General features: G+C 49.5%; 6 protein-coding genes across 6 annotated transcripts; 2 read left to right on the forward strand and 4 right to left on the reverse strand.

The window, feature by feature from the left end:
- Nucleotides 1-502: 502 nt before the first annotated feature.
- N7511_005519 (Iwr1 domain-containing protein) lies at nucleotides 503-2,345 on the forward strand (the record flags this gene model as incomplete). Its single annotated transcript, XM_057127896.1, has 3 exons — nucleotides 503-569; nucleotides 705-2,123; nucleotides 2,188-2,345. The coding sequence occupies 3 exons, from the start codon at nucleotides 503-505 to the stop codon at nucleotides 2,343-2,345; spliced, it is 1,644 nt and encodes a 547-aa protein (XP_056984413.1).
- Nucleotides 2,346-5,752: 3,407 nt separating this feature from the next.
- Nucleotides 5,753-6,637, reverse strand: N7511_005520 (uncharacterized protein; the record flags this gene model as incomplete). The annotated part of the gene is made up of 1 exon (XM_057127897.1): nucleotides 5,753-6,637. One exon carries the CDS (start codon nucleotides 6,635-6,637, stop codon nucleotides 5,753-5,755), a length of 885 nt encoding a protein of 294 aa, XP_056984414.1.
- Nucleotides 6,638-15,313: 8,676 nt separating this feature from the next.
- Nucleotides 15,314-16,673, reverse strand: N7511_005521 (uncharacterized protein; the record flags this gene model as incomplete). Its single annotated transcript, XM_057127898.1, has 4 exons — nucleotides 15,314-15,389; nucleotides 15,457-15,566; nucleotides 15,627-16,295; nucleotides 16,404-16,673. Coding segments are annotated over 4 exons (1,125 nt in total), but the record flags the coding sequence as incomplete, so codon positions are not given.
- An 889-nt stretch (nucleotides 16,674-17,562) lies between these two features.
- On the reverse strand, nucleotides 17,563-19,272 carry N7511_005522 (uncharacterized protein; the record flags this gene model as incomplete). The annotated part of the gene is made up of 1 exon (XM_057127899.1): nucleotides 17,563-19,272. The coding sequence occupies one exon, from the start codon at nucleotides 19,270-19,272 to the stop codon at nucleotides 17,563-17,565; it is 1,710 nt and encodes a 569-aa protein (XP_056984416.1).
- Nucleotides 19,273-22,785: 3,513 nt separating this feature from the next.
- Nucleotides 22,786-24,351, reverse strand: N7511_005523 (glycosyltransferase family 69 protein; the record flags this gene model as incomplete). The annotated part of the gene is made up of 1 exon (XM_057127900.1): nucleotides 22,786-24,351. One exon carries the CDS (start codon nucleotides 24,349-24,351, stop codon nucleotides 22,786-22,788), a length of 1,566 nt encoding a protein of 521 aa, XP_056984417.1.
- Nucleotides 24,352-24,913: 562 nt separating this feature from the next.
- N7511_005524 (uncharacterized protein) lies at nucleotides 24,914-25,501 on the forward strand (the record flags this gene model as incomplete). Its single annotated transcript, XM_057127901.1, has 1 exon — nucleotides 24,914-25,501. One exon carries the CDS (start codon nucleotides 24,914-24,916, stop codon nucleotides 25,499-25,501), a length of 588 nt encoding a protein of 195 aa, XP_056984418.1.
- Nucleotides 25,502-26,562: the final 1,061 nt, after the last annotated feature.

Below are 26,562 nucleotides of genomic sequence, written 5' to 3' on the forward strand. Positions count from 1 at the left end.
CACTGGATGATCTACCACAAGGGAGAGTGCACCCCACTCGGACCCTGGGTGCTCTTTCTCACGGTCTTTTGGTTAGTGCCTTCACATTATCATCTTTTTGGGCGGGATGTATATCGGTGGTCTGATTCGGTGGAATTATCAGCCCTCTGAGCTCGCCTGCCTTGAATATTTTGGTTGCAAAGAGGATGCAAGTAGGGCTGCAGATGTGTAACTAGTGGGAATCTCCCGGGAAAGCATAGAAATGAATCGATGAAAATACCCATTGCGATACCCAAGCCAGTGATATCTTGATCGAGCATTTTAGTTCTCTTGTAGACTTCAACACAGCGAGCCAAGTGTAGTCGTTCGCCTTTCACGATATACATATCACGTGCCACGCTAGACCCAACTAGGAACGGATCAGATGCATCAAAATGGAGGCTTCAGATCACCAACTCGCTCTCCTATCCCTCCATTTCAACATCAATTTTCTCATCGCCGGATCAACGGAAGGCATCACAGTATGGCGCTTCCACCAGAGCAGATCAATATCAAGCGCAGACGCGAGGAAGAGCCCGTGGAAACCCTCTGTAAGAAAATGCTCCCCTTGTTTTTTTCCCCGCGATGTAAACCCCTCCAAAAACATGCATAAGAGCCTATCTCGTACCCTGGCCCTGAAATTCCAATTAAAACAATTGGAAACCACCCGCTTATCAGATTACCAGATATCCAATCGGCACTCCACCAAACCAAAAGACGATTCACAGACTTTGTCTTCCACAGAGTAACACTGAAAGCCAGCGAAAGCTCAGATGCATCTTCAAGTCCGCCATCAACAGCGCACCCAGCAGCGCACCGTCTCCTACGCAGCCCGCGCTCAGTAAGCAGTCTACATGTAAACCGCCGCCCACCGGCATCGTCAAACGGAATCGGCATTGGCAATGGCGTGCCCACAGTCCGAGCAACCTCACCAGGCGCCGAAATCCGCGAGGCGCAGCGCCTCGCAGCTGCGCGCAAAGAGCTTGAGGAAAAACGCCGCCACCTCATTTACTCGGGCCAAGCTCCGCCTTCGCCAGGACAGCCCAGCCCTGCAGCTGCAGATGCAGTAACCGCTAGATCTGGATCCGGGTCTCGATCCAGACCCAGTACCTCGGACTCGGCATCGGCATCGGCATCGGCAAAAGGTGAATCCAAACAAGCATCCCGAAACGCATCACCTAGCCGCACCCAGTCCCTCCGCCGCTTCCAGATTTCGCGATCAAATCTTGGTTCTTTGCGCAGCCCTGGCGGAGTCCAGAAACGCCGTATTGATGGACCCGCGCCAGGAGTTGCTGTGCTAGTCGAGCAGTTGCATCGGCGCACGCATTCACGCAAGACCTCCATGGTCTCTGATATGGTTGCGCAGGCGCAGCTTGGGGATCGCGGGATCTCGCTTCCGCCGAAGGAGATCGTGGAGGGTTCGGCTCCGGCGTCGCCTGTCAAGCCGCGGAAGCGACCTGTTGTTAATCAGGCTGAGCGGCGGTGGAGAGAGCAGCGGAAGGGGTCGATTTCTGCGGCAAAGGATCGCCTGAGTGAGACTGTTGAGAAATCTGCGCAGATGACACCCCAGAGTAACTGGGAGGAGGAGTCTGAGCGGCTTGCTAGGGACTTTGAGCAGGTTGCTCTCGAGCTTCAAGGTGATGACGATGAGCAAGAGCATGATATGAATCTTGATGCGCGACTTGCTGAAAATGCAAATGTGAATGTGTCGGCTCCTTCGATTGTTCGGCCTGTGAGCTCTGCGCCTAAGTCGCCATTGAAATATCAGCCGAGGCTGCCAAAGGAACCTAGGATCGCTCCTGTTCAGCCTCAGTCTCAGGCAGAGTCTCCACTGAAGAATGAGGAGGCTGTGGATGATGCGCCTGAGCCGGAAGATGATGATGGCGACTATGTCTACGATGTTTACATTCGGCGCCCGCTATCGGAGAGCGAGATGCTCCGGAATCCTCTTTCTGAGTATGAATCCGAGCAGCAACAGAAGAATGCTCCCAAGGCTCAACCTGGTGTTGGTGTTATTGTTATCACCGAAGAGGATGAGCAGTACTGGGAGCATTTCGTCGAGGATGATGAAGAGGAGTGGGATAGTGAGGATGCGGATTCGAATGGTAAGGTTCCCTTGGTCCTTGAATTGCGATGTTTGGACTCGTGCTAATAGACTTCCCAATCCAGCCGAGAACAATCCTGCTAATGACTACCCCGACGAGGAGATATCCTCTGACGATGATGGCTTTGATTTTGACGACTCTGCCAGTGAGGACGGTTTTAACTCTGGTTACGGATATAACTCACGCTATGGTGGCCAGGGTTCGGACTCTGATGATTACTGATTTTCTACTTGTATTGATGGGTAGCCTGCTCTATTGCCATTGAAAAGTCATAACTGTGCTCTCTTTTCCTTGCTCTTATCTGGGTTAGCGGGTGCTCAATATCCGTTTCATTAGTATACACCGAAAAACATCCCGCTGATGCATTCTTCTGTTGATCTCTCTGCTTCTGGGCCCTCTTTCCATATCACGGCCCTACAGAAGCACACGAATTCACGTATTCGACCGTTACTAGTACCCACTGAGCAATGGCTCCATCCAACCCATCCCACACTAGACCTACATATCGCAGCCCTGTACATTTCCCTACCTAGGTTAGTAGATATCTAATCATACCCCGAAACGCCTCCTGCAAAACGCATGTAACCTGGCAACGGCCATAGGCAAGAACATACCCACAGCAGAAACACCCGTAACACGCCCACCTCCATCAACCAGGAAGGATTGACCTATGTGCACCGAATTCCACCCTCGCCATCTCCATTCACTCACATATGCACGTCGATAATACGACCCCCGACCCATTACCTACTGTGTCCGTACCACCACAATCCCTACCCGCCCAACCTGACACAGCCTCTCACCTTCGTCCTGGTTTTCCCCATACGAGATGAATGTCAACACGATGAGCATTCCGCGCATCGACCATACTGCACCCTGATATGGTATATGGTAATACTCCCATACAATACCGTACACACTCATACCACAATACCGCCATTACAATCAAGACAGCAAAACCCACAATCCACATTCGGATCGCTTACTTCGCTTACACGGAATCTGCAGGCCGGGATTGGTGGAAATAGATTAAGCAGGCTCCAATCAGAGTGTGCTTCAGGGCGCCCCTCTTGCCTATCTCATTTAGTGCTGATGAGATTCGACAGCGACAGGGGGGATCGGGTGGACTGTGGCCTTGTTAGGGCGAACTATGGCGCCGGGGAAGTTCGTGCCGAGTGGGGGGGGAGGGAGGTGCTTGGCTTTGTTTACTAGTATACCGGTGCTTGTCCTTCTCTACACTGTATAGCGGCTGTTAATTTCTGGTAAAATTTCCCGTTATTTTCGTGTTCGTGTGTTCGGTGTATGCGGAATACACCTGGGGGGCATCTGTGGCATGTGTCATGCAGTGTCAATTCCCGAATCCTTTCTGCACGAGCGTCAGCCTTTGAAGAAAAGTTGAATTTCTAGTCTGACTGTGTACAGTCCTCTATACCGTTCTCCCACGATATGCCTATTCTAGACTGTGGTGAAAATATAGTCACTTATCTGCTTGGAAATCGGTTGAACACTTCCCCACGGAACGAATATCGTATCTTTGCTCTCAACCATTTCACCTTTTTTTTCACCATTTCCCCATGTCATCGGTCTAGACTTACATGACCAGTGCAGATCAACATTCACAGTCGTTCTGTTCCAGCCTATGTTGGCCCTCTGAGCCCGGTACAGACTACGGTATGGATCTCGGTTTGGTCCACCTCCGATTTCCTTCCCCAAAAGTACTTCTCCAATCCCCAAATTGGTCGAGGTTGAAGCTAAGACATTGGGCTTCACGCGAAGAGATCGGCAAAGAGAAAAATTAAAGGCGTCCGCGGGACGGTTCCCCGATCCCGACGCTAGTCTCCATTGTCAGAAGAGGATCTTGATGCGATCCAATGCCATTGCAGTCTGGCCGCTTCTGCTGTCTACTGTACTGTTTCTCCGGTACTTGTTCGTTCATACTATACGGTAGACCGTGTCAGTTCAGTGAATTACACCCATTGAAGATCATTATCCTCTTCTCCCTTGTTCCAGTGCCAGACCGATCCGTCACCCACTTCGAATCCCAAGACATCCCACCAGCATACATATAATCAAGAGCGAGAGCGAGTTCCAAAATCAAAATTAAATAGGAATAAAAAAAAGACCAAAGCATCCCCATCCCAGATAAACGTTAAACGCAACAAAATGACATCCTAACGGTGAGCGCTTGCGCGCGACACATCCAATCCACCCCCCACCCCCTATACAGTACAGTCCATTACCGCTATACATATCATGTACAGGACAGAGTCAACCACTGTGACTGGCACGCCCTCGTCAGAGCTGCGCTTGACTCCTCACTTCTGCCAGACCTCCTTTCTCCGGCTCCCGGTTCCTCTGCGTTTGACCAGGATCTCCGAGGCGTTCTGCAGATCGCCTACGCATATGTCCAGGAGGGGATGTACGTTATATGTGTCTCATCTCATATCTCATATCCAACGCGTCTATTCTACCGCCGATCGACGGTGCCCATGCAGCTAGTTTGCTGCACTGCGAAACTCAAGCGCATTTTCTTCTTTTTTGGTATTTATATTATTATTTTTTTTCTTTTCTTTTGTGTGTGTATGTGTTGGTCTTGACTGGGGTTTGTGGGTGCTTTGACCGACTTTACAATTGCTATTGTGATGGCTTGCCTGGTTTGGCGGGTATTGCATGTCCGCGGCTGTGGTACTGTATGTGATTACTGGTCCTTGGTCACTGATCACTGTTGTCGATCCTCGATCGTCTGAGATTGATTTGGGGGCCGTCTGGGGAGGGGAGGGCTTCTTTATTTTTTGATTGTGTGTTGGTTGGGTTGGCAGCCACGGGTGGCCAAAGTGTGTGTCCTTTCAGGATTGATCCTTCGCAACGATTGACATTGGGGGCTGCATGCATTTGGTAGACATGAGGCGATATTTTCGATAATTGAACCAAGTTTATAGTATGACGCAGAGTTTGAGCCTTGTCTAGGGTCCTGGCTCTGCTGGGCTGCTGGGTCTCGGAACGAAGGATTGGACCCCACGATCGACGAAGCCTGGGGACTCATTTCATTCGTTGATCTTTTACGCTCTTGATAGAACAAATCAATCAGGCTGTGGCTACTCGCTAGTCTCCAGCGGAATTCAGATTACGGGCTGGGCGGACTATAGCATATGGAAACTTGGTATTCCAAATGCTTACGAGTCATGTCCCGCAGAAGATTGAATTTGAATGTGAATCGAAATTTGAGCTTGAGGTTCGTTCAAGCTGTTGATAGCTATTTCTGACAGGATTGCTCCGGGTCACGATCATATAATATAGTGTAGTAGACATCAAAAACAAGTCAGGGAGTGAGCATCCTGCTGCAAAACAAAACACCCTGTCAACTGACAGGGGTCACAACAATAGACCTCCCACGCTGAAAAACGAAACTCCAGTGAGGTATCTTGAGAGAGAACAAAACAGAGCAAGAAGAAAAAAAAAAAAAAAAAGAGACAAAGCCACCCAAAGTACAAAGACAAGGACCAAAAAATGAGAGTACCTCCCAACCCAACAAGTGAACGAGCGCAAACAAAGAACCCAACCCAAAAGTCTAGATAACTAGGCAACAGTAAAGAGAGAAAAAAAACCCCCAATAGAAACCCTCCCAAGAATCACAACCTCAAAATCTCTTCCCGACTCTCTCTCATCCAAGGATACCAAACCTTCCCCCACTCAATAACCCCAAACCGCGGTGCCCCAGAATCAGTCCCACCCTGAACACTCGTGCCCTCGCGAAGGAACTCGCCATCGCGCATGCGACGCTGCTCCCGTAACGTAGGACATTTCTTCTCCTTAATGAAGCGATAGAACTTGCACTGGATGCCCTGAAAGCCGCGTCGTTGGCGATCAGGGAACTGCCGATTAAACGCCTCGCGCACCTCCTTCCACTCCTGACACAGATCAACGCGATGGTACCAGATGAAGTACATCTCCTCCTCCTCGTACTTGGGCCGCGGAGGCCGGCGCCGGTCCGCGTTTGCGCTGGAGCTGCTGGACACGCTGTCGTAGCGTTCGCGGCTTTGGGGGTGGTAGGGGTCTGGGGAGGAGTTGGTGGAGCGGGAACCTGGGCCCGAGCCGGAAATCGAGCCTTGGTTGCTGGCGCTGTTGTGTCTTGCGCTGGGGGTTGCGCTCATTTGGTTGGAGGGGCGGTAGGTGAGAAACATGTGTTGGTTTTGGGCTTGGCTTTGGGGTTGGGGGTGGGCTAGCACTGGTCCTGGTCCTGGTCCCGGTCCTGCTTGGCTATGGCTATGGCTGCTGCTGTGGGTTGCGCTGGAGTGTGCCCCCGGACTGGTGTCGTGGTATCCTCCATACCAGTAGTTTGGACTTGGGGGGAAACTTGGCGAGTGTTGATAGCTGTGGATAGATGGGATTGAGGTGTGTTGCGAGCGAGGTGAGTCTGTGTAGCTGTCTCCTTCACCTGGGTTTAAGAGGGCATCGATTTTCATGCGACTTTGCCGTGTTGAGGGCAGTTGTGCGTATTCTGTGCGTGTTTCCATTGTGAATGTGTCTTGTGGAGAGAGTCCAGCGAGTCGGTTTATGATTTCATAGATCGAAATCGATCTAAATCTGGCAGGGGAGGATATGAAGTGCCGAGCTTCACGTTGCTTTCGTTGTTTTGGTTTTTTTTGGATCTCCAGGTGGTTGCACAGACCAAAGTAATTATAGTGGGGAGGAAGTAGGAGAAACTCCGTATATCAGATCCAAATCATTGGGAGATATTTGGAATGAACATGGGTAGAAGTAAGGGAGGTGGGATGAAGTATAGCTGGGGTACCAAGCCAAGGTTTATAGATCGAAAACACAAAAAGATTTAAGGGAAAAAAAAAGCAGATCAGAGCCTTAAATGAGAAACAGAGAAGAAGCTAACTGTCTGCTCCTTTGGCCCCCTGTATAGCTCTGTATAGCTGTGTATAGCTGTGTATAGCTGTGTACCGCGGATACACAAGGCTACAGGGGTGGTTTGGTTCCACCCCCAGAGAATAAAAAATAATTAATCGGTGAACCGGACAGGGTGCTCCGTGTCCGGTGGAGAGAGACATTTCTTTTATTCTCTTTTATTAATCTTTTTGCCACTATTTAAATTGATATCTTTGAAGAAAGGTGGCGATCAAAGTTCTCCCTTTTCGCGGCAATGGGAGGAGATTGACACCTTTACCCTTTTACCTTTTACACTATTAGCGCGAGAATGACAAATTCTATAGCCGCTAAAATAGTACGGAGTATGGACGTATGCTCTGTCTGGCTCTTTCACCTCCCCCCATTTCATTGTTTCTGTTTCGGTACAGCTGGATTTCCTATACAGATACATGACCGTGAAATTAAAAACCAACACAAACGCGCGGCGTCTATTGGTAGACGCAAGAGTCATCTGTTGCGACGTACGCCATGGCCTTGGGACACCACGAACGAATGAACGTGTCGAGCTAATGCGGGCTCAATTCGGCGAACTGCCAACGCATTTTCCAAGGTTAGATGTCCGAGAGGATGTGGCACAAGCTCTTCTCTATCCTCTTCAGTCTTAGCAAGATCGGCATCTATAGGATACACACCTTCTCCATACTATATTACCTACATCACTGAAACGGATTTCCCGTCAAGAGACCGCCCATGCTGACGGTCCAGCCGAGCTGCATGATCGGCCTCCACTCTCTCGTATGGTAATTTTGGTCCTTTTGCGCCATTTTCTCCCTAGATCTGCGCCTTGACCAAGATCGTCGGTCATCTGCATTTGCCGCCAACGGTTTTTGGGATTTTCGTCAGGAGCCGAAGCCCAAAAGAGGAGATTTCATATGGGCGCAACTAAGCGCCCACGTTCTGCCTGTCGGTCTATCCGTCTATATTGGTCCTTAAACGCGGAATGGACAGTCCCCAAGTGTGAAATGGTCACTGGTAAAAACCCGAAACCCGAAACAATCAATGTAACAGAAGGGGAAAAAAAACAGCATGTTATCTGCGCGGCGCAGTCAACTTGCGCAAGCGCCGTCTCTCTGGCCCAACAGGGAGGGGGGGACGTCATCTGTCGACGCTGTATGGTCTGCTGCTTCCGAGACCCCTGGCAAGCCTCTCACTCAGGCGCTGAACTGGTCGTACAAGTCCCTGAAGGCCCCGATTCCGTGCAGATCAGATCAACACGGGGCTAAGCCAGCTCCTCCCCCCGCTTCTCTCTTTGTTTCCGCTCCACTAGATCCAATCATGGAAAGCGTTGGCGTTCGTCAGTCGCGTAGCCGCAGGCGAGGTCAATCACGTGAGGGCCTAACTCGGATAATTTGAGGTTCAAGGGAGTTTGGAAGTTCAAGTTCAAGTTCAAGTTCAAGTTCAAGTTCAAGTTCGGCTAGTTGCCTCTCTCTCTCCCTCTCTCTCATTCTCTAGTATGTGGTTAATATAATCCAATCAAACGTTCCTGACCCGCTCGAACCAAATTGCGACTCCTTCCTAGAAAGATAGCCCGTTGGGATTTCCATGGTGCAGGGTTATGTATTCAAACCCTTGGCCTTTTTACGAGTCATGCTGTGCATACTTAGTCTCGCCCAAAAGAAATTCCAATTAATGAAGGAATGAGGCTGTCCGAACCAATCATGTCGCTGATGATTTCATATTCTTTTTCTTTGTGTCTTTATCTCGTTCTTTCTTTCGTTCTTTGTTCGCAGATTGGATGTTTGGATGTGTCGAAACTCCAGTTTTTAGCTGTTTAGGGTTAGAAATCCAATTTCGAGCATGGAGCCCGCCACGGACGCTATGTCCTGGTGCTAATCATTAGCGATAGCCGCCAACCGAGCACGTAATATGAGGATGGTGATAATTATTAATCTCGGAGTGTCGGAAGGTGGCATCTGAACAATCTAGACTTCATCTACCCATTGGTACCCGCATTGGAAACGGGAATCTTCCGCCCAGGATTTGACTATTCCGGTATACGCATAGACGCGCCAAAGCCCGAGTTGGGGCCAAATGCATCAATTGAACCATGGGTCTCCAATTGAGGCTCGGGATGAATCAAACTCTTGGATCGGAGACGATCCCCCGAACTGCGCCGAACTGTCAGATCGTGGCATGATGTAAATACACTGATTTGGAATCCGGGTATCCCTGTATTGAGCACCTGACAGTATACATCTGCATGCAAGATGCAACATTGACTCAGTGTTGGGAGGCGCAAAGCCCGGCGCCAAAACACGTTTACAACACATCATAAGTTCCAGAAATTAAAAAAGAACTCGAATTTTCGCTTTTCAGAGTAATCCTTCAAGCCATTCCTTTCTCGGGAGAATGAAGCGAACGTCAAACAAAGAAAGACTTGCGCCCCCCTCTTCCCCCCTTCGTCTTCAACCGAATCAATCTCCGATCGTCGGATCCGACTCCCATCTATACACATACCCTAAGACACAAATCAAACACCCCTCCCGCCTCAAGATGTATGTTTCAGCCGCATGGTGATAATCATGCAGAAATTATCCGCACTAATGTAGATACGACACTTACATTAGTATAGAAAAGCACTCTGCTGCGCATACGTTGTAACTAGCGCGATGATATACAAGACACACGTAGCCCAACTCCGCTTCTTGGACCCCACGCCATCGATGCCCTAAACGAGTCTCGGGGTAACCCCCCAGCTCGTGAATGGCCGTACGGTTCACCCTACGGAGCAACATGCGCATTGCGCATGCGCATAGACGACCTAATCCTCTTTCTTGCTAGCTCGACGTACTTGACATGGGGGTTTTCCGCGCTGCAGCGCTGCAGCGCTGCAATCGCCAGGAAGGGGAAATGAAGTAGCCCCAACGGCGGCAGAGAAAACATGTACTTTGTTTCACTCCGTTCGCCTAGCTATGCTATCCATACTGTATACTAGTCCCTGTATATAGCCGAACCCGAGACACCCATGATCATGATGTCCGTGACCTCACATCGGCTGGGAAGAGAACAGAGATGCCTCTGCCAAGGAGGTGCCCAATATACAGTATCTACTAGCGCGCTCCCAGCTTTTCCTGGATTCAGCCTAGGGCTGTGACATTCCAGATGCGACCTTGAGGATAACATCTCGGGAGAAAGGAAAAAAAAAAGTCTCCGTCTTCTGGCGTAGTTCTGGAATTCTTACAGAACAAAGAAATGATAAGCGAAACAGCGAATGAAAACGAGCCATTCATATTGGTATTGTCATCCCGATACAGTGTTACACCTTCACCACCGTACACGCCTATTGACTGACAGGGCTGGATTTCAAATACGACCCCTTCGGTAATTACAATACGAATCAGGCCATGAAGTATGAACGGAGTACTCCGTTAGGAATATCGCCCTACAAACTCCGCACTCCGTACCTGGATTTGGGCATCGAGAATGGAATCACTCCGAGTCTCACGCTCTCCCATCTCCACCTGGTGGATTACAGTCACGCCTATCTCTACCTGCGCGGATCATCTTCACGACGCGGCTTGTGATCGGCGGAGCCATGGTCTACTTTGGAGGAGTGATGTCTCATCCTGCTCTCGCGGAATACCTTCCAGACGGGTTAGTCTTGAAGGGGTGGCTGACGCTACGCCGGCTCATCAGAGCCACTGGATCCCTTAGCTACGCAAGCGCACCGTTCTAGCAGGGGCCTCTTCCGCACTAGGGACACGTGGTTTTGCGTGACGATTACTTTCTGACTGCCGACGCTTGCTTATTTTCGCACTTGGACGATCGCGGGCTTGCGTTGATTACCTCACGCTTAGCAATAAATAAAAGTAACGATACTGAGTGTGCAGACTGTGTGCTTCGACGGCTAGTGCGTCTGTACTGTAGTTACTTGCTTTGTCTCTCTTCAAGATACAGTAGAAATATGTGAACTATATGCATGCCTGGGTAGATTGTTGTTGGTCATCAATATGTTCATTTTCCACGACCATAATCATTTACCAGATTGCATAGCCTGCAGATACTCGAACCCTCTTCAGTTCCTTGAACCTGATCTGCCTGGCTTACTAGGTCTGTGCAGCAAATAGCCCCCCGGGTCTCAACCCCATTACCCATTACCAGCATACCGACATACCGGAACTCCGTACAGACCTTAATTTAATGGAAAAGCAGAGACCCACTAACTGCCCCGTCCATACCGCGTGCCGTGATAGGCCAGCGCGTATAAATGCCGCCAATCATATCCCAGAACAGATATAGTGGGGGCTCTATGCGGGACAACGTAATTCGCTACATCTGAAATTATTCATGTTTAGTCCTCTGTACCCTTTTTTTTTTTTTTTTTTTTTTTTTTTATAACTTGGAGAGATATGGATACTAGAGGTGAAGACCCAAAGTGGAACTGTACGACGACAATAGTACTACATACTAACTGTACATGCGCATACGGTGTTACTCAACCCTATGGAGGGATCACGTTACTGTCAACTTACAGGGCAGGTGATCCGTACGCGAGATACGGGGTAAAGTGCGAGCAGGATAGTGGGCCTACGGTGTTTGGTATGGATGTCGCCATACCGACAAAGTACGGACATGAAGAGAAAGAGCTGCAACGGTATTTACGCAACTTGAAGGATTGGCACTGCAAGGTTGGGAGTTGGGGGTTGGGGATGGGAATGTGGGTTGGGGCTGGACGTTGGAGATTGGAGGCGTTGAACGGGTGCAGGATTGACCTGTGTGTCCATGTACGGCTATGTATGAGTAGTGGGATGTGACATGAAGAATCCTTCGAAGTGAAAGGGCCAAGAACCAACAGTAAATGCGCAGCAAAGGGAGTTTTGATTCGTTGATGTAGTGGGAAGGGGCGAGCGAAGAGTCGGAACAGCCATCATCCCTGGATTGCTACTGTAACTTGCATACTCGTGGACGGCAGACGAGGACGACATATGTCGGTGATCATTAGCGACCGGGCTGAAGTGGTGATGATCATGACTATGGCCATGAGGTGCATGGCACGCCTGGATCGCTGAGTACTGTATACTGGTGTGTATCCGTGGTATCCTCCACTGGGATATTTTATAACTATCGGTGAGAGAGCGATCAGGTCAATGCCCACACGTGCACCTTCCTTCCTCCCTCCATGCCGCTCCAATCAAACCCCAGGCATTGACGACAGAGGCAAGGACTAATGCTCCGTCATCACACCGAAGCCAGAGCCTTGGGTCCTTAGCTCCGGGATCGGGCCTTGTAACGTGGACTATCTCTTTGTTAGGGTGTTTCACTTCGGCCGATGACTGGAGTCCTGTCTTGGATGTCTAAACTCATCCTCAATCTCGGACGTGTGAGTGGCCAGTCTGGAGCAACATGGTGTGTGGGATTCGGAAGAGGTCGTATTCACCCTCCAGTATTTACCCGTGGCTTGATGGGTCTGACCTTTGACGGATCTGACACTGACGGGCACTCAAGACTATACCCAGAGCAGTAAGTGATTCGTATGTTCTTTTCTTCACGGGAGAGAATATCTCCGAGGTTTGGCCTTCAACCAGAAACGGAGTCTCAGCCCTGAAACTCTACATGGAAAAAGACCTGATCGAATGACAATCTGATCCGCATTTCGCCTACTTCGGCAGGTCTTTGCCTTTTTCTCATTTTACTTTGCCTGTCAGAAAGTATAAACCCGGCACTATCGTATAGCAGACTTGGCATTCTTCAGTGTGGTGTTGTGGAGTATACGAAAATCCGACTATCGACTCTTGATTCTCTGGATCCGCCCTATCCTAGCTTTTATTCGAATCCATAGGCTAGAAAACCGCGCATTTACCTTTTGGTCGACATCCGTGACCGCTCCTAGTTCGGACTTCGAGCCCGGCCACCTCTGACGACAGCTTGCACATCTTAACTCAGTGTGGCGACTCATTGGGCAAGCCGGGCTTCTATGAGCGATGTGATGAGCTTTGATGAACAGACTGGCTCGGCATGCGACGTTGACTTTTTTAGGTCCCCAGTCACAGTCCAATCCCGTTGTTGGCATCCAGGAGTCCAATATATATCAAATATCAAAGCTCTACGTCTACTGTACTCCGCGGAATCAAGGCATGTCCGAGTGTGAAAGTGGCTGAAGGATCCGAGTCAGAGCACTCGATTGGTAACGAAAAAAAAAAGTTCAAATTACCATATTTCAATACCTGTATGTAATAACACGGTTCCCAAAAATACAAGTGCGTCTTGCAGAGCCTCACCTATAGAGCTCGGAATCTCCTCGCTTGCAAGGTCCAACCAGCATGGAGTCATTTGATTTCAAATAAAGGGATTAACCATGGATCCAATCCACTTCGGGGTAGCCGAACAAGTGGAGCAATAGAGCAATAGAGCCACGGAGATTGGAGAATGAAGAACGGGGGAACGGAGAACACGGACACGGGAGGATGACGGAATGATTTTCTTCACGGAAACATGATTTGCTGTACGAAGTATGTGCTGTATTGACTGATTCTACAGCAGAAGCAGGCCATCGAATCTATCGCACGTTGAGAAACGACGCGGGGCTGTCAACGGTGCATTCCACGTTCTATTGCCTTGCTTTGTACAAGTCAAAACTATGCCAAGTGGGGAACGTCGGTCCTTTGTGCAGATATGCTGTGGGTAGCCTTTTGTCGTGGACGCCTTGCTGCGCACTGTCGGTCCTGTACTGTAGCATCCATTGCTACTGTACTGTAGGTACTGTAGTGGTATAGTATATTATAGCCTCACGCTAGATATTCATCGCTGTAACCCCCACCTCCCCCCACCATCATAATGTACGGTATTGGATATCCACTGAAGGTGACAGTCCTGCTGAATAATGTATCCCGACAGCATTGGAACCAACAGCCCACGCCTCGAATGACTCGGATGCGAACCAGGCTGCCAGATTGGCTACCGCCAGATCGCCGAATTTACCGCAGTGCAGTAGCAGCAGTCTAGCGCCAAGCTAGCCACCACTATAGGATCGATCTCCTGAGCTTGCAGCATACCTGCAGAGCAACCTGTTTCAGGGTATGCAGCTAGACCGATTCGTTATCAAGTAACGAACAATGGTGGGAGTCGTTACATGCAGTATACATACAGTCTACATGGTGCTAGGCTGTACGAGGCAGTTACCCAAATTAGCACCACGCTGCCAAAAGTGCCTTTGTCCTTGGAGGCCCTTGGATGCACTTGGATGCCCTTGGATGCCCGTATCTGTGTTATTGCAGCATTCATGCCAGTGCTTCATTTTCATTGAGTCTTGCTATCAGATCGGCACTCACCGACATCTTGTATATCACAAACTATCCATCATCACATACACACACACATGACCAATGTGCCCCGTACCATCCAACACTTCGTCACTGTCAACATCTCAGTTACCGTGTTAGGCATAGTCTGGTTTTCGAGTTCTCCAATCCGATGAAGCCAACCGCAACTAGCCGACCCCTGCACATCTCCGAAAACGATTCAGCATGACTTCATTTGCATCATTTACCCCGCATAACCCCCTCCATCTCGCGTTCAATGCACAGAGACAAATTACCACGTGGCGGGGGTATCTGTTCGTTTTCCTGTTTCGATGTTATTCAAAGCCCCCCAGATACAAGGCGTTGAGCGCTCTGCAGCTGGTCTGAGGGGATGATCGGAAAAATTGGGGGGCGTCATCTAAACCTTACCAAGGACTCTTGGTCGCCGGGTATGGCCTTTATCCTTGTCCACCTTCCTTGAAGGGATAAGTCCCGGACATTACTGCCATCTCTGAATTTGGTCTCCTAGGCGTAGGCTTGGAGTGCTGAGACGGGTGACATGGTTATTGCCATGAATTGGCGCTGTTGGTTGCGGTCTTTTCTTTGACTGGCTGCTGCGGTTCATGAATACGTATGTGAGTTCCACAGGGAGAGGTGCCGTATTAAGATCGGCAGTAATTTGAGCAGAGAGGGTTTCAACTCAGGTGAGCAGATGGAAACCTGGGGGGAGAAGAGGGGAGGGTCTACGGAGGATTGAGCCCTCGGCGTAAGTAGTATCAGATTGAGTCAATGTTGGAAGTGATGTTTCATTGAAAAATACCCAAGCTAAATATCTGGGTGTTGGCCAGAGACAGCCACATGGGATTCCTGTAAAGGAAAGAAAGAAAAACAGAAAACAGAAGATATTCAACCCTGCAACATTAGAAAACGGATATCCCTCATCTCTGAAGCACATGAATGAGATAGCGGCAGCAGTAGCTACTGAGGCGATGGTACATGGCTATGCGTCACCTACTCTGCATTCGCAGCGACAATGGCTCTGAACATCTCGTTGCGCACGTCAAAGAAATGAAATTCATTCGCCAGGGCACATCTACTCGTGCATATGGTGAGAAAATGGACCTCTGAAGAGATACAAGCGCATAAATCAAGCAACTCACGGGTCAGCCTCAAACTTCGGAGTGCACTCGTACGTGCCGTCCTTGATGTTGTGATAGAATTCCCAAGCATCGTGGAGGTTGAAGAACAAGACATGGACATCAAGATTGCCCTTCATTAAGCCAGTGAGTCACTCAATATCGACGGAGTTAAGTTTGGGGGGAAGACCTACATCTGCGCCATACTCGATCAGGATTTGCTCAAGCTCCTTGTTCTTCCACTTGGGCTGAGAGACAATGCCGAGAATAGATTCAGCATTGTGTCCCATCAGGGCAGTTGGCAGGCCAGAAAGGTACACGAGACGCGAGGCATCAGTACTGACGCGGCTTGCAAGCTCACGGTGCTCGTTGTCATTTTCCATAAGCTCAATAGAGATCTGGATCACATCATCACCGTCCTTGATGAGTATGCCCTCGGGATACAGTTCAAGATATCTGTTGCAGTTGTCGGCATCGGTGAACTGAACATTGACCTCGCCAGAGATCTCAGTCCAGGCACGCTCGATAGCACCACCCCAGACGAGGTGCAGAACGTGGGAGATGGTCGCCCACTCGGGTAGGTTTTTGAACAGTAGGCGACGGGGAGGGCCAGGCTCGGCAGCGGCAGCGGCAGCGGCGGCGGTGGCATTGGCGAGTCGCAAAGCCCGGAAAGAACTCATAAAGTCCTTAGCAGAAGCAACAGGACGGAAGCCATCATCATTGGTGTTGCCACGGGTATTGAGTTTGTCACTTTTGCCAATCGCATCATCACCTCCAGAGCTGTCAACGAGATCGGCTTCGGTAGCTGCAGCTACTTTTCTGTAGTTGGCAGAGGCATTTTCAATAGCAGGGTGAGGCTCAGTCTGTAAATTATCAACATGAGACATGTGCTTATGAACACAGGTAAAAAGAAAGAAGGAGAGGCGAGAAAAAGCAAAGTAAGCATGTGAGTAGATATTATGGCAACGTACCAAGTTCTGGGAAACAACCGAGTGGTGAATCACCTCAGTGGAAAACGAAGCTAGAGGGGAGACATAGGACCCATAAGCGATTTGCCAGTTCGACTCGCCTTTCCAGGTGGGCACGGAAGCATGAATGCTGTCATCCAAGGTCTTCTCACCGGTTACCCGAGCCCAGATCGCAGCAGTTTGATAGCAGGTCTGCTGCCCGTCGTGAAGCTCGCTGGTGCGATCCTCACTCACCTGCTTCCAGGGAGCAGAATTACCGATGATGGTAGGCATGGTGGCAGAATGAGACGGATGTTTTGATAGTGAAGAAGGAAACAAGAGAAGAGCAGAAGTGGAAAAGCAAAACAGTTGGGATGGGGAAGGAACACAGTGCCTGCCTATTTGGGAAGTGAAGAGGCAATGAGACATAAGTGACGCTATGATTATGTGCACTGCCTGCTATTGTACCTCTGACTTTAATTCGAGTTTAATTCGACTTATATAACTCGTTTTTCTTTTTCTTTCTCTATAACGAGCCTCGATTCACAAGTATGGGCTAATGACGGATGACGGACAGATAATGGGACATCAAATATACTAGCAATTTAATATGAACAAGTGACATTACATATGCGTGTGCGCCATGTAGCTTTCTTTTGTCTTGAGCGGGATATAAATTGACTTAGCCCAGCTGATTTCTTTGTGTATGGCTAGGTGCTTGCTATTGAAACGGACTTCGCAATGGTGTATAGCTTGTCATTTCTGCGCCTAGACAAACCATATCAATGTTCCTGCGCAATCACGCACAACAAAGAATGTTTCTCTTCGATGGCTGGGTACAACACATGAAAGAAAAAGCGGAAGTCATTGTATGACGGACATCAGGCATCGGATAGATCATAGAACTAACACCCGCAACTATATCTAGATCTCGCGTCTACAATATCCAGCTTGGAGGATAATGACAATAAGGAATAAGAAAATAGATTGTGTGGGTATCCAGCGTAATTAAGTTAATCCATTACATCCATCCGACGACCAAAGGTATATATGTACAGTCTCTCAGTAATCCGTAGTTGGAAATTCTCCATTGAAGTCAAGAGCCAAGTATGTTATACACAAGACCTAGCTCGAACCGTCCAACGAGCCATATTCATTTCGCATGCTCATGCCAGGGAGAAAGTTAAGCCTCTCCACCAGCGCTCAAAGTATCAAAAGACCCGATGGAATTTCTGCGGTCCTTGATGAACTTGGGCCAAGTGTTGGTGAGCACAAGGTATTTGATAGACGACTCAGCAGCATCGAAGATTGAAGCATCGAAGTCTGCTGGGATGTCACCCCAGTACTGCACGCGATTCTTGATAGCATCGGTCAAGGACTTGGTTGACGATGTACTCTGTTTATCGGAACTACACGATAGAGTAGGCGATGGAAGATCGAAAGTGAACTTGTCGAAGGGGCTAGTGGGATCGACACATTCGCGCTCCTCGCCGTAGATCAGACGGGTCGGGTGCTCGAAGATGTTTTCGAGATGACGCAGATCTTGGGACGAGATGTTCACGGGGAACTCGGCGTGGCGGACACTGATGAACTCGGCGTAGATGTGCAGGGCACGGTTGAAGTGGTCGCGGATTACGTCTTTGCTGTTGCCGTCACGGGGAAGGTTGCGGTCACGCAGGGTTGCGGGCAGCGACTTCTTCCACTCGGCCAGGCTGGTGAGGAAGACAATGTTTTCACCGGAGAATTCGCGAAGGGCAGAGAATTCCTGTAGGGGGGCAGGGTTGCGCTCCAGGACGTGCTCGAGTGCACTCATGGTCAAGATGCTGTCGCGATAGCTGTTCTCGGTCTTGACTGACTCGTTGGTGGATTTCCAGCCGGAGATCCTGGAGCCAACCATGGTGCTCTCAGAGTGGAGAGACTTGGCCTCGGAGCCGGCAGACTTGACCTTTGACTCCCAGCGCGCAATCGAGTCGAGAGTTTCTTGTTGGAGGGACTGGTGACGCATCACCTCCCAGCAGGGGAGGAAGACGGTGAAGATTTCCATAAAAATGATAGACAGACAGATCCACTGAGGTGGGACGAAGACGGCGTTGACCGGAGCCATACCAGGCACGTAGAGACCGATAAGCCACATTGGGGTGGCATGGAGATTGGCGATGGCGCAGCCGATAGTCTGGAGTCGCCAGCCGTGGGTGTCGTGGATGTTGCGAGATTTCCAAAGAACAATAGGGGCGACAATCCAGGACCAAGCCAGTTGCCAGGCTACACCAGGCCACCACTCCCATCCTGCGCCCTGTGCCGTCTTCTGCTCCATGATAGTTCCGTGGACTTCGGTGCCGGGAATACCCCAGGAGCTATGCCACTTGCGGGAAATAAGCCACATAAGGATAGTGAGGAAGATCTGAAGGAACATTCCGATGCCAACGATGGTAAGCATCTTAGTAGAGTAGCTGAGACGGTGGAAGCGGGCGATCAGGCCCTTGGGCTTCTCTTCGGGGGTGGGGGACATGAAAAGGCGCTCGCCGTATTGAGCGTATTTCCGTTGGAGCTTGGCGACGTGGAGGAAGCGAGCGTTGGAAGCGTGGAACAAGGCGATACCACAGGGCAGCAAGGTGCCCATCATCCAGTACTGGCAGTCTCCTGGCAGCAGAGGGCCGACCATGGTGGCAAACTGGACCGGGGCCCAGTATAGATGGAGAAGAACGATTGCAGATAATGATAGACCGAGGCCTCGAATTCGGAGGGTAGGCATGTTGCGATGGACGATGAGATAGGCCATGCCGCACACAACGGCGATGGTCCAGACGCATGCCCAGACAGCCCACCAGATGGTGACAGGGCTGAGATCGATCTCAGCCTTGGAGTCAGCAGTGACCCCCAGTTCGGACCCCATAGTGGCTTGGAGTGCTTAAGGAAAGTGAGTGAAGTTGGATAGCGCTTACTATATCCGTTGCTTGGGTCAGTCCTTCTTTTAAGTAAATTGAACTGCAGTCACGATCCGACTCAGGCACCAGCACGAGGGAAGTGGATCCCTGACCCGAGTTCAAGTTTTAGCCCTCTGTAGATCACCCTTCGAAATGACTTGGAACTGATAGTTTCTAAGTTAGGGTTAATTGTGGACCCGTGACCGCCCGATCGGGGCTTCACATTGGCCCCATCGTTTGGTCACCATAAGTATTTGTCAAGGTCCGTAGACTGTCATTGGCTAATAGGGACGTCCGTAAGATTAAGATCTCTTGGCAGACAAAACTGCCTGAGCCACAAACGTAGAGATCGGCTAAACTAGTGATTTTGTGAAACTTTCACAATTTCACTTCATCTGTAGATGATCCCAACCTCAAGAGGAAGGTTGGCAGTATAAAGCATGAGAATACGAGCATGTTGTCTATGAATATGGAGGCTGTGTAACTATGCTTTTTCTAGTGCATGTATGGCTAAAGTATGACTTCAATTGAATCCCTGCTGTTTCTCGTGTGCCAAAGGGTTCAGGAGACAATACGATAGATTTACAAGTAAAGTAAAGTAGCCTAAAAACAAGGCAATCTACTTTCTTTGTTCTTTCTTTGGTTCCAAAACAATAGTCTGGATAGTATACAACTGCGGTCAATATTTACAGGATATCACATCTAGAGACTTACCCTTCCCTGGGTAACCATCTCACACCACCTTCTTCATATGCTACACCCCATCTAACGCCCACGAGCTGACACAGTGGACCTCGGTGACGGTTTCTCGGGCTCCACTCCACTATAAGTGGTCCGATCAATTCGTCACGTCTTTGGCGTGTTCCACTGCGGCCCATATCTCGATTTTTCTTTCCCGCTTCTACGCCCCAGAGCCAATTAGCTGGGATGACGCTACAGTACAGTACTGTACCTGCAGGGTTGATTAAATTAGGCCTCGAAGCCACGGGCTGATGCAGTGCATCGGGATCTGATATCTTTTAGGCTCAGGGGCAACGCATCGAGGATCTCCATCTCACAGGTAGCTATTGAATCTTCTTTCCAAGGTCGCCTTCCTGTTCCTGAATTCTCTGCAGCGCATTGGCTTCCCAGAGACCAATGCGTCTATCCGCACACCCGGTTCTGGGACATTCACGTGTCGATCGCCTGTGATATCATTTTTGGAGTAAGTTGAAGTCAGATCGAGATAGGTAAGTCATTCGCGGGATAGTGTAAAATATCAGAGTCAATCTGCCCCTTTGTGAGACCTTTGGCTTAATACTTGCTAGCAGAGGGGGCATTATTGATCCTCGGTATTGGAGATCTCACGATTTCTCAATAAGCGGTCCTCAATAAGTGGTCAACATGTGGATGTGGAACCGGCACGAGGAAACGCGTGAATGTGATAGATGTGCTACAGTATTTCAATAAGCAACACTCTATCGGATCAAGCACCGAATACAAAGCATTCCATTGAAAGTATTTGATATCTTGAGATCCTCGTGTACAATAACTGATCTATTCCTCTATCCCTGTCACCGAGTCAGAGCCCGATTGGACGAACAATATTTTCCGTGGCTTTCCCGGTCACCTATCCCAGCCCTATTGGTCCTTGGGTAAAGGATCGCCTGCTTACCTGTGGGTGTTATACCGCCGAGCACTAGCCAATGCGCACTATCGATGACCTCGTACCAAACATTAACAATATAGCCGCGAGCTGCTTGCACTTGCATGCAAGCCATCCGCTGTCTACAGGACGCCACAAGCTTATGCTCGGTCAAACTCCTAAGACCGAGCCCCTTTTGTATCTTCCACTTGGGGCCTGGGGCTGGGGCTGAATCGAAGAAACCTCCAGATTGAAAGATGCAATCTAGCTACTCGGTCTGGACCACAATCTGAGGTCAAGGGGCGCGCCAATCGAGAGCGTAAGGCATCCTGACACGTCACGCTTGGGTATACTGTATACCGGGGATGTATAGGAGACCAACTAATGATTTCCCTTCACCGGCGCTAAGCCCCTTTGACGGAATCTCAAGTGCAGCACTGTGTACTCGGCCGTAGATCGTCCATACGTCCCCCACCTTTACTCCGACTGCGGTTCTCTCAAGGTATTCGCCGGAGTGCTTCTCCGGGCAAGTGTACAGTATGACCCGAAACCTTGAGCTGGGATGATCACAGGAGATTCAAGAGATCAGGCAGTACCTCCATCAAGGGGACGATAGCCCTCTGGCTAAATGAACGTTCGGTGAACTCACTCGGTCGAAAGGCACTATTCAATGTAGATCGAATGTGACTTCTTCATCGACGTGAAACTCCTCATTCTCCAGTTTCTTCCAGCTACTGCAGTGATCTTCTTCTAATCCATCCTTTCACCCCTCCACTCGTCCGTCGGATCACACGGCCGTTCAATGAGCGATCAGAAACCAAGTGAACAAGTCTCATTCAACCTTCTTCTGTAGATCTAGCTCTCATATACGCTCGACAGCTCTGCGGTTGTATTCATATTGTGACCATCACTCAATCAATCGTGGTCTTCAATACAGTAGCTGGCATAGTCAATACTGCACACTCGGGTCGGCTACTCTGCAAAGACGACAGTGGAGATAGCATCTATATATATACACGTACCCACGCACCCACCATCCCTAATAGATACTCATGCCCATTTGAAACGAGATGCTGCCCATGGCGCGACGATGAACAAAACTTACTTCAAAGCTCCGCACCGACAGATTCAAACCGTTCTTCTGAGGGAGTCGTTGTTTCGGACAGGAGGCTCCTCGTCTCCCCCAAATTTCTGTCAGTGGGGACTAAGGTTACGGAGTGCAGTGGATATTTTCAAGGTGAAACGGCGTGGGGAAAGGAATTGGGAAAACAACAATACCAGTGCTTGTCTCTCCGAGGTTGTGTTTGCTTTCTCGGAGAGGGTTGAATCCCCTGTCCTCTTAAGACGTGTCAGTATCACTACGGTATAAGTGGACTAGCGTGCCTCCAGATGAAGCCATTTCAATAAGAGTGTCCCGTGTCTCATCTTTAGGATCCTTGCGAAGAGCCAAAAAGCCCCCTATCGTCTAGTTTTGCGGGAGTTTCGCTTGTGGGTGTGGCGTCGATAGTGGTATGGGGAAGGTATGGATTGGGGATATAGAGTAAGACAATCTAGCCATCACCGGAATGATTGCTTTAGCTGAAGGGGGATTTTGGTGTTTGTTGGCTCTTTGAATGGCACTCAAGGGCTAGATAGATTGTTTCTGACATCTTTGAGGAATCGTCTCTTGAGCAATGACTAGATGGGCCAGACCGAGGAGGTGTCGTAGAAAAGCCCGCGGTTAATTATTGAACTTGAAAGAATTGAACAATATCCCAGGGACTAAGGAATATTCTACGCTGGTTGAGGGTATACAACGGAGATAGACGTCGTCATCCAAGTGAAGAAATGGGTATCAAATTCTCAAAAATTATGTCACTCATGAAGGAACGGGGATATTTTCAAACCCCTTCTGTCCAGGCTTGCGGTCTTCAACAATGACCTGTAAACCACGACGACCACAATAACCATCATTGCCAGCGATGCGATCGACAGTCTGGAAAGCGCCACCGCCATCCTGAGCAGCATCAGGAATCCAAACAGTCTCCTGCACACTCTGACCAGGGACTTCAGCTCGGCGTGGATTGTGCCAAGGAAGGCCGACGATATGGTTGATGAGATTATGAAGGAACGCGTAGAGCCTTTCCCAACGACGAGTTACTCCTAGCCATGAAAGAGTGCGGTGGTCATAGGCGACTCGCACGAAAGGGTTCATGTAAATGCCTGTGTCGGTAATTTCATCAACATTGGTCTGCGTGTCTTGAATATCGGCGTGGATGAGACAGCATTCAGACGCCTCCCAAAACAGATCCTTTCCAGAACGGAAGCGCGCTGGGTTTGGAGTTGAAGGTGGGGAGCCGGACTGGAAATATTTGGCGTCAAAGGCTACCATTCCGCCCCAGCAGCTGCGTACTCGTACGGCATCTTTTCCGGCTAATACATCTCGTCGGCTTTCGCCTTTGCCGGATGATGTAAACCACGGGTAGAAGGGAAGGCCCATGCCGTAGCCCTCCAAATCGCGCGTTGCGTACGTGTCGTAGAACTTGAACGGGTTGTCGAAGTCCACGGCGCAGGCTGCGCGGTATTGCGATACGCCGTCCTCGTTGGCGTTGGTTGAGAATAGAAGTTGGAGCGTATCGATGGGATCGAAGAGTATGTCATTGAGATAGAGAAGCTTGTCGTACTTCACATCCGGGTTTTCGGTCAGTGGCTGTAAGGCCTTGTTGCGAACTTGGGCGAGGTATTCGATGCGCTTGACTCGGTTTGATCCGCCGGGTATAGTCACTGTCGGAAGAGTCTTCGGATCTAGATGTTTCTCGGACACAATTGCTTTTTGGCATTGCACTTTTTGTTCCAACTCGTGTAGCGCACGTTCTCCATCTTCGCCACTATCATTCTCATAGATGCTGAGGAATACATTTTCATTTCCGAGCAGATGTATCAACTCGAGCAGTTGTTCTCCCCATTGTCCATTTGCTAATTCTCCACCGTTGTCATAAAGACTCGCTGCGATGAAGACCTTCTCATTCCGTAGGTTTCCTCTCCCAGAGTATGATTTCTCCAGTACTGACTTGCGAAGAGTTGCGTAGTGCGCCGGCGGGTGTGTGTAGGAGGGGAATAGTATAGACGTGAAGAGTCCGAGCACGAAAACGATACCGAAGACAACATGAATATAGCAAAAGCGGCGGAGCAAGAAGCGACGGGAGCAGTTCGGCCGTGCCGAGCCCGCGAAAGCCGGTCTGGAATTGGACTTCAGGCGGCGATAACCCGCTGACGTCGTTGAAAAGAGCCGGGATAAAAAGGGCAGTCGATGTCTCTTGAATGGGGATGAAGAAGGAACTTGGGACTCAAAATCCGCCTCGTCGAGGTTGAAGGTTCCTTGTGAGTCGACCGAGGACCTCGAATTGAGCTCCCATTCATCAGGATGTAGCAGGCGGGTAGTCATGGCTGATCACCAGTTGGGGGTCCCCATCCCAACAAAGAGGTTAGATGCAAAAGAAATGAACGATTGAAGTGCGTCGCTGCTTCTCTGAAAAGGGGGCCTCGCTGTCATCTCCAGATCGAGATGTTTGGCTTGTTACGTCATCGCATCACGTGCCTCGAGGTGCGCCGTTCAAAGTATATGATGATATGATGCTCAACGGCTTTGGACCACTTGGATCCAGATAGCCGTTGGACATGAAACTGCATGTATAGCTAGAATAGGTAGTCGATGGTGTCATATCTGTTGGGATTTCCGTTTCTTCCGGGTATCCAGCGCCTCTCCCAGCAGGGTAAAGCGTGTAACACTCCCAATGTGTGAGCTTCGGATTACACTCTTATGTAGTGACGTAGCCGTGTGTCCCCGGGTACTTCTTCTCCTCATTTTTAGCTTCCTACTTACCCTGCTCTCTCTGGACTTGATTCTCACATCTTTCCTCGGACACACTGGTTTGTGGTGTGGCAACTGAACATACATTACCTCCCAAGTATCCCCCAGCTTCCCCGCAGCTGCATATATTCTCACCATGTCGCAATTCAAATTCGTCAACTCGAATGATCCAGTGCCAGGCGACGGCACCCCTCCTGCCCAATTCATCATTAATGCCCCAGCCTCAACAGACATCTGGGACAAGCCCCCTTCCACGAGCCGCTTCTCAGCCCCGGTCCTGTACCAATCCATCCCGCTGAAATCGTTCAAACGAGCTCGTGTGGCATTCAACGCTCTTTGGGAGAAACAATATGATCAGGCTGGTCTGATCCTTGTCCTCAACACTGTCAATGGTGGCAAGAAGTGGGTGAAGAGTGGCATTGAGCTCACCCATGGCAGACCTCACCTGAGCACCGTCGCTAAAGACAACTGGGCGGACTGGAGCTTGCAGGCTGTGCCTTCTGGGGGTGGCGCAGCGACCCTTGAGATGGTGAGAGAACAGGACAACAGTCTGTGGATCTATTTGGTGGAGGGTCTGCAGAAGTCACCGCTTCGGGAAGTCACTTGGGTCTTTGAGGAAAAAGGTGTCCAGGACCTCTGGGTTGGTGTGTATGCCGCTCGGCCTTCTAGCGAGGGTGGACTGCTTCCTGTCAACTTTGGACATTTGATTATAGATCAAGCATGATTTTGTGGGATATCGATGATTGGATATTTTGCGTGATAGGTGGAGGCTTTGCGAAAGAGTCAATGAGATCAAGATTTGTTCATGCTGCATTGGAATTGAATGGATGTAGCCGGTCTATACATTGTATGATCAATGTATAGACAAGTCCATGAATCTGACAGATAGTAGACAGTCCGTGTATTTTGTTGTCTGCATGTCATCTTGCCACATCGAGTCGAGATGGCCCGGGACTACAGGTCTATGACAGCAGATGAGATCGAACCGGAGCTAATTGATCTGATAAAGAGATCGGCTGGCAGTTTGACATGAGCCCAGCTCCACCCGCATATGCCACAAACGATATACCGTCGATCAGTGACAAACAGATAGACTTCAATCCCATTACAATTGATTGGTAGGTCCACGGGTAACTTGATCACGTCGCGTGATCCGACGCTGTCAAGTGCATTAGTGAAAAGATCAACGGGCTTTAATTTGAACCTGAAACGTATAGAATTGTCATACTATATTACACTGTACAGTAGTCTGCCAAGTGGAGACATTCTCTCTCGGACCTCCACCAAATGAACGAAATTGACTAGACAAGGGAGTAATTTCCTCTTTGTCTCCTGGTCTTTTGTTCATTTGTTCACTGGGCATACAGTAGTGCCCCGATTAAAGTTTATCAGATTTCCCTCTCGACCGTGTCACGGCTTGAACCCCGGCGTAAAGCTGCCGAGGTCACACCACTCTATAACCTAAGCGGCTTCCAGTGCACATGTGGAGATTGACTCTCATCGTCAAATGTAAATTAAAGGGAAAAGTCATTTCCGGTCCGGCCTCATCGGAACTGCATGGCATCCATGGACGGACATATTCCGTGCTAGATTCTCGTATACTCCGGACAAAAGATCGGCAACAGGGTAGCAATGCAGGTTAATGCCAGATAGTGGATGTGAGAAGTTATATGATAGATATTGTCTTGCTTTTTTTTGCTTTTTTTGCTTTTTTTGCTTTTTTGTTCTTATGATATACTAGTAAAAGGATGAAATCATAGAATACACCCCACTTCACACACACAC

The sequence above is a fragment of the Penicillium nucicola genome (genome assembly GCF_028828085.1).
Source record: "Penicillium nucicola strain IBT 29836 chromosome Unknown utg000005l, whole genome shotgun sequence".
In the NCBI taxonomy this organism is placed as follows: Eukaryota; Fungi; Ascomycota; class Eurotiomycetes; order Eurotiales; family Aspergillaceae; genus Penicillium; species Penicillium nucicola.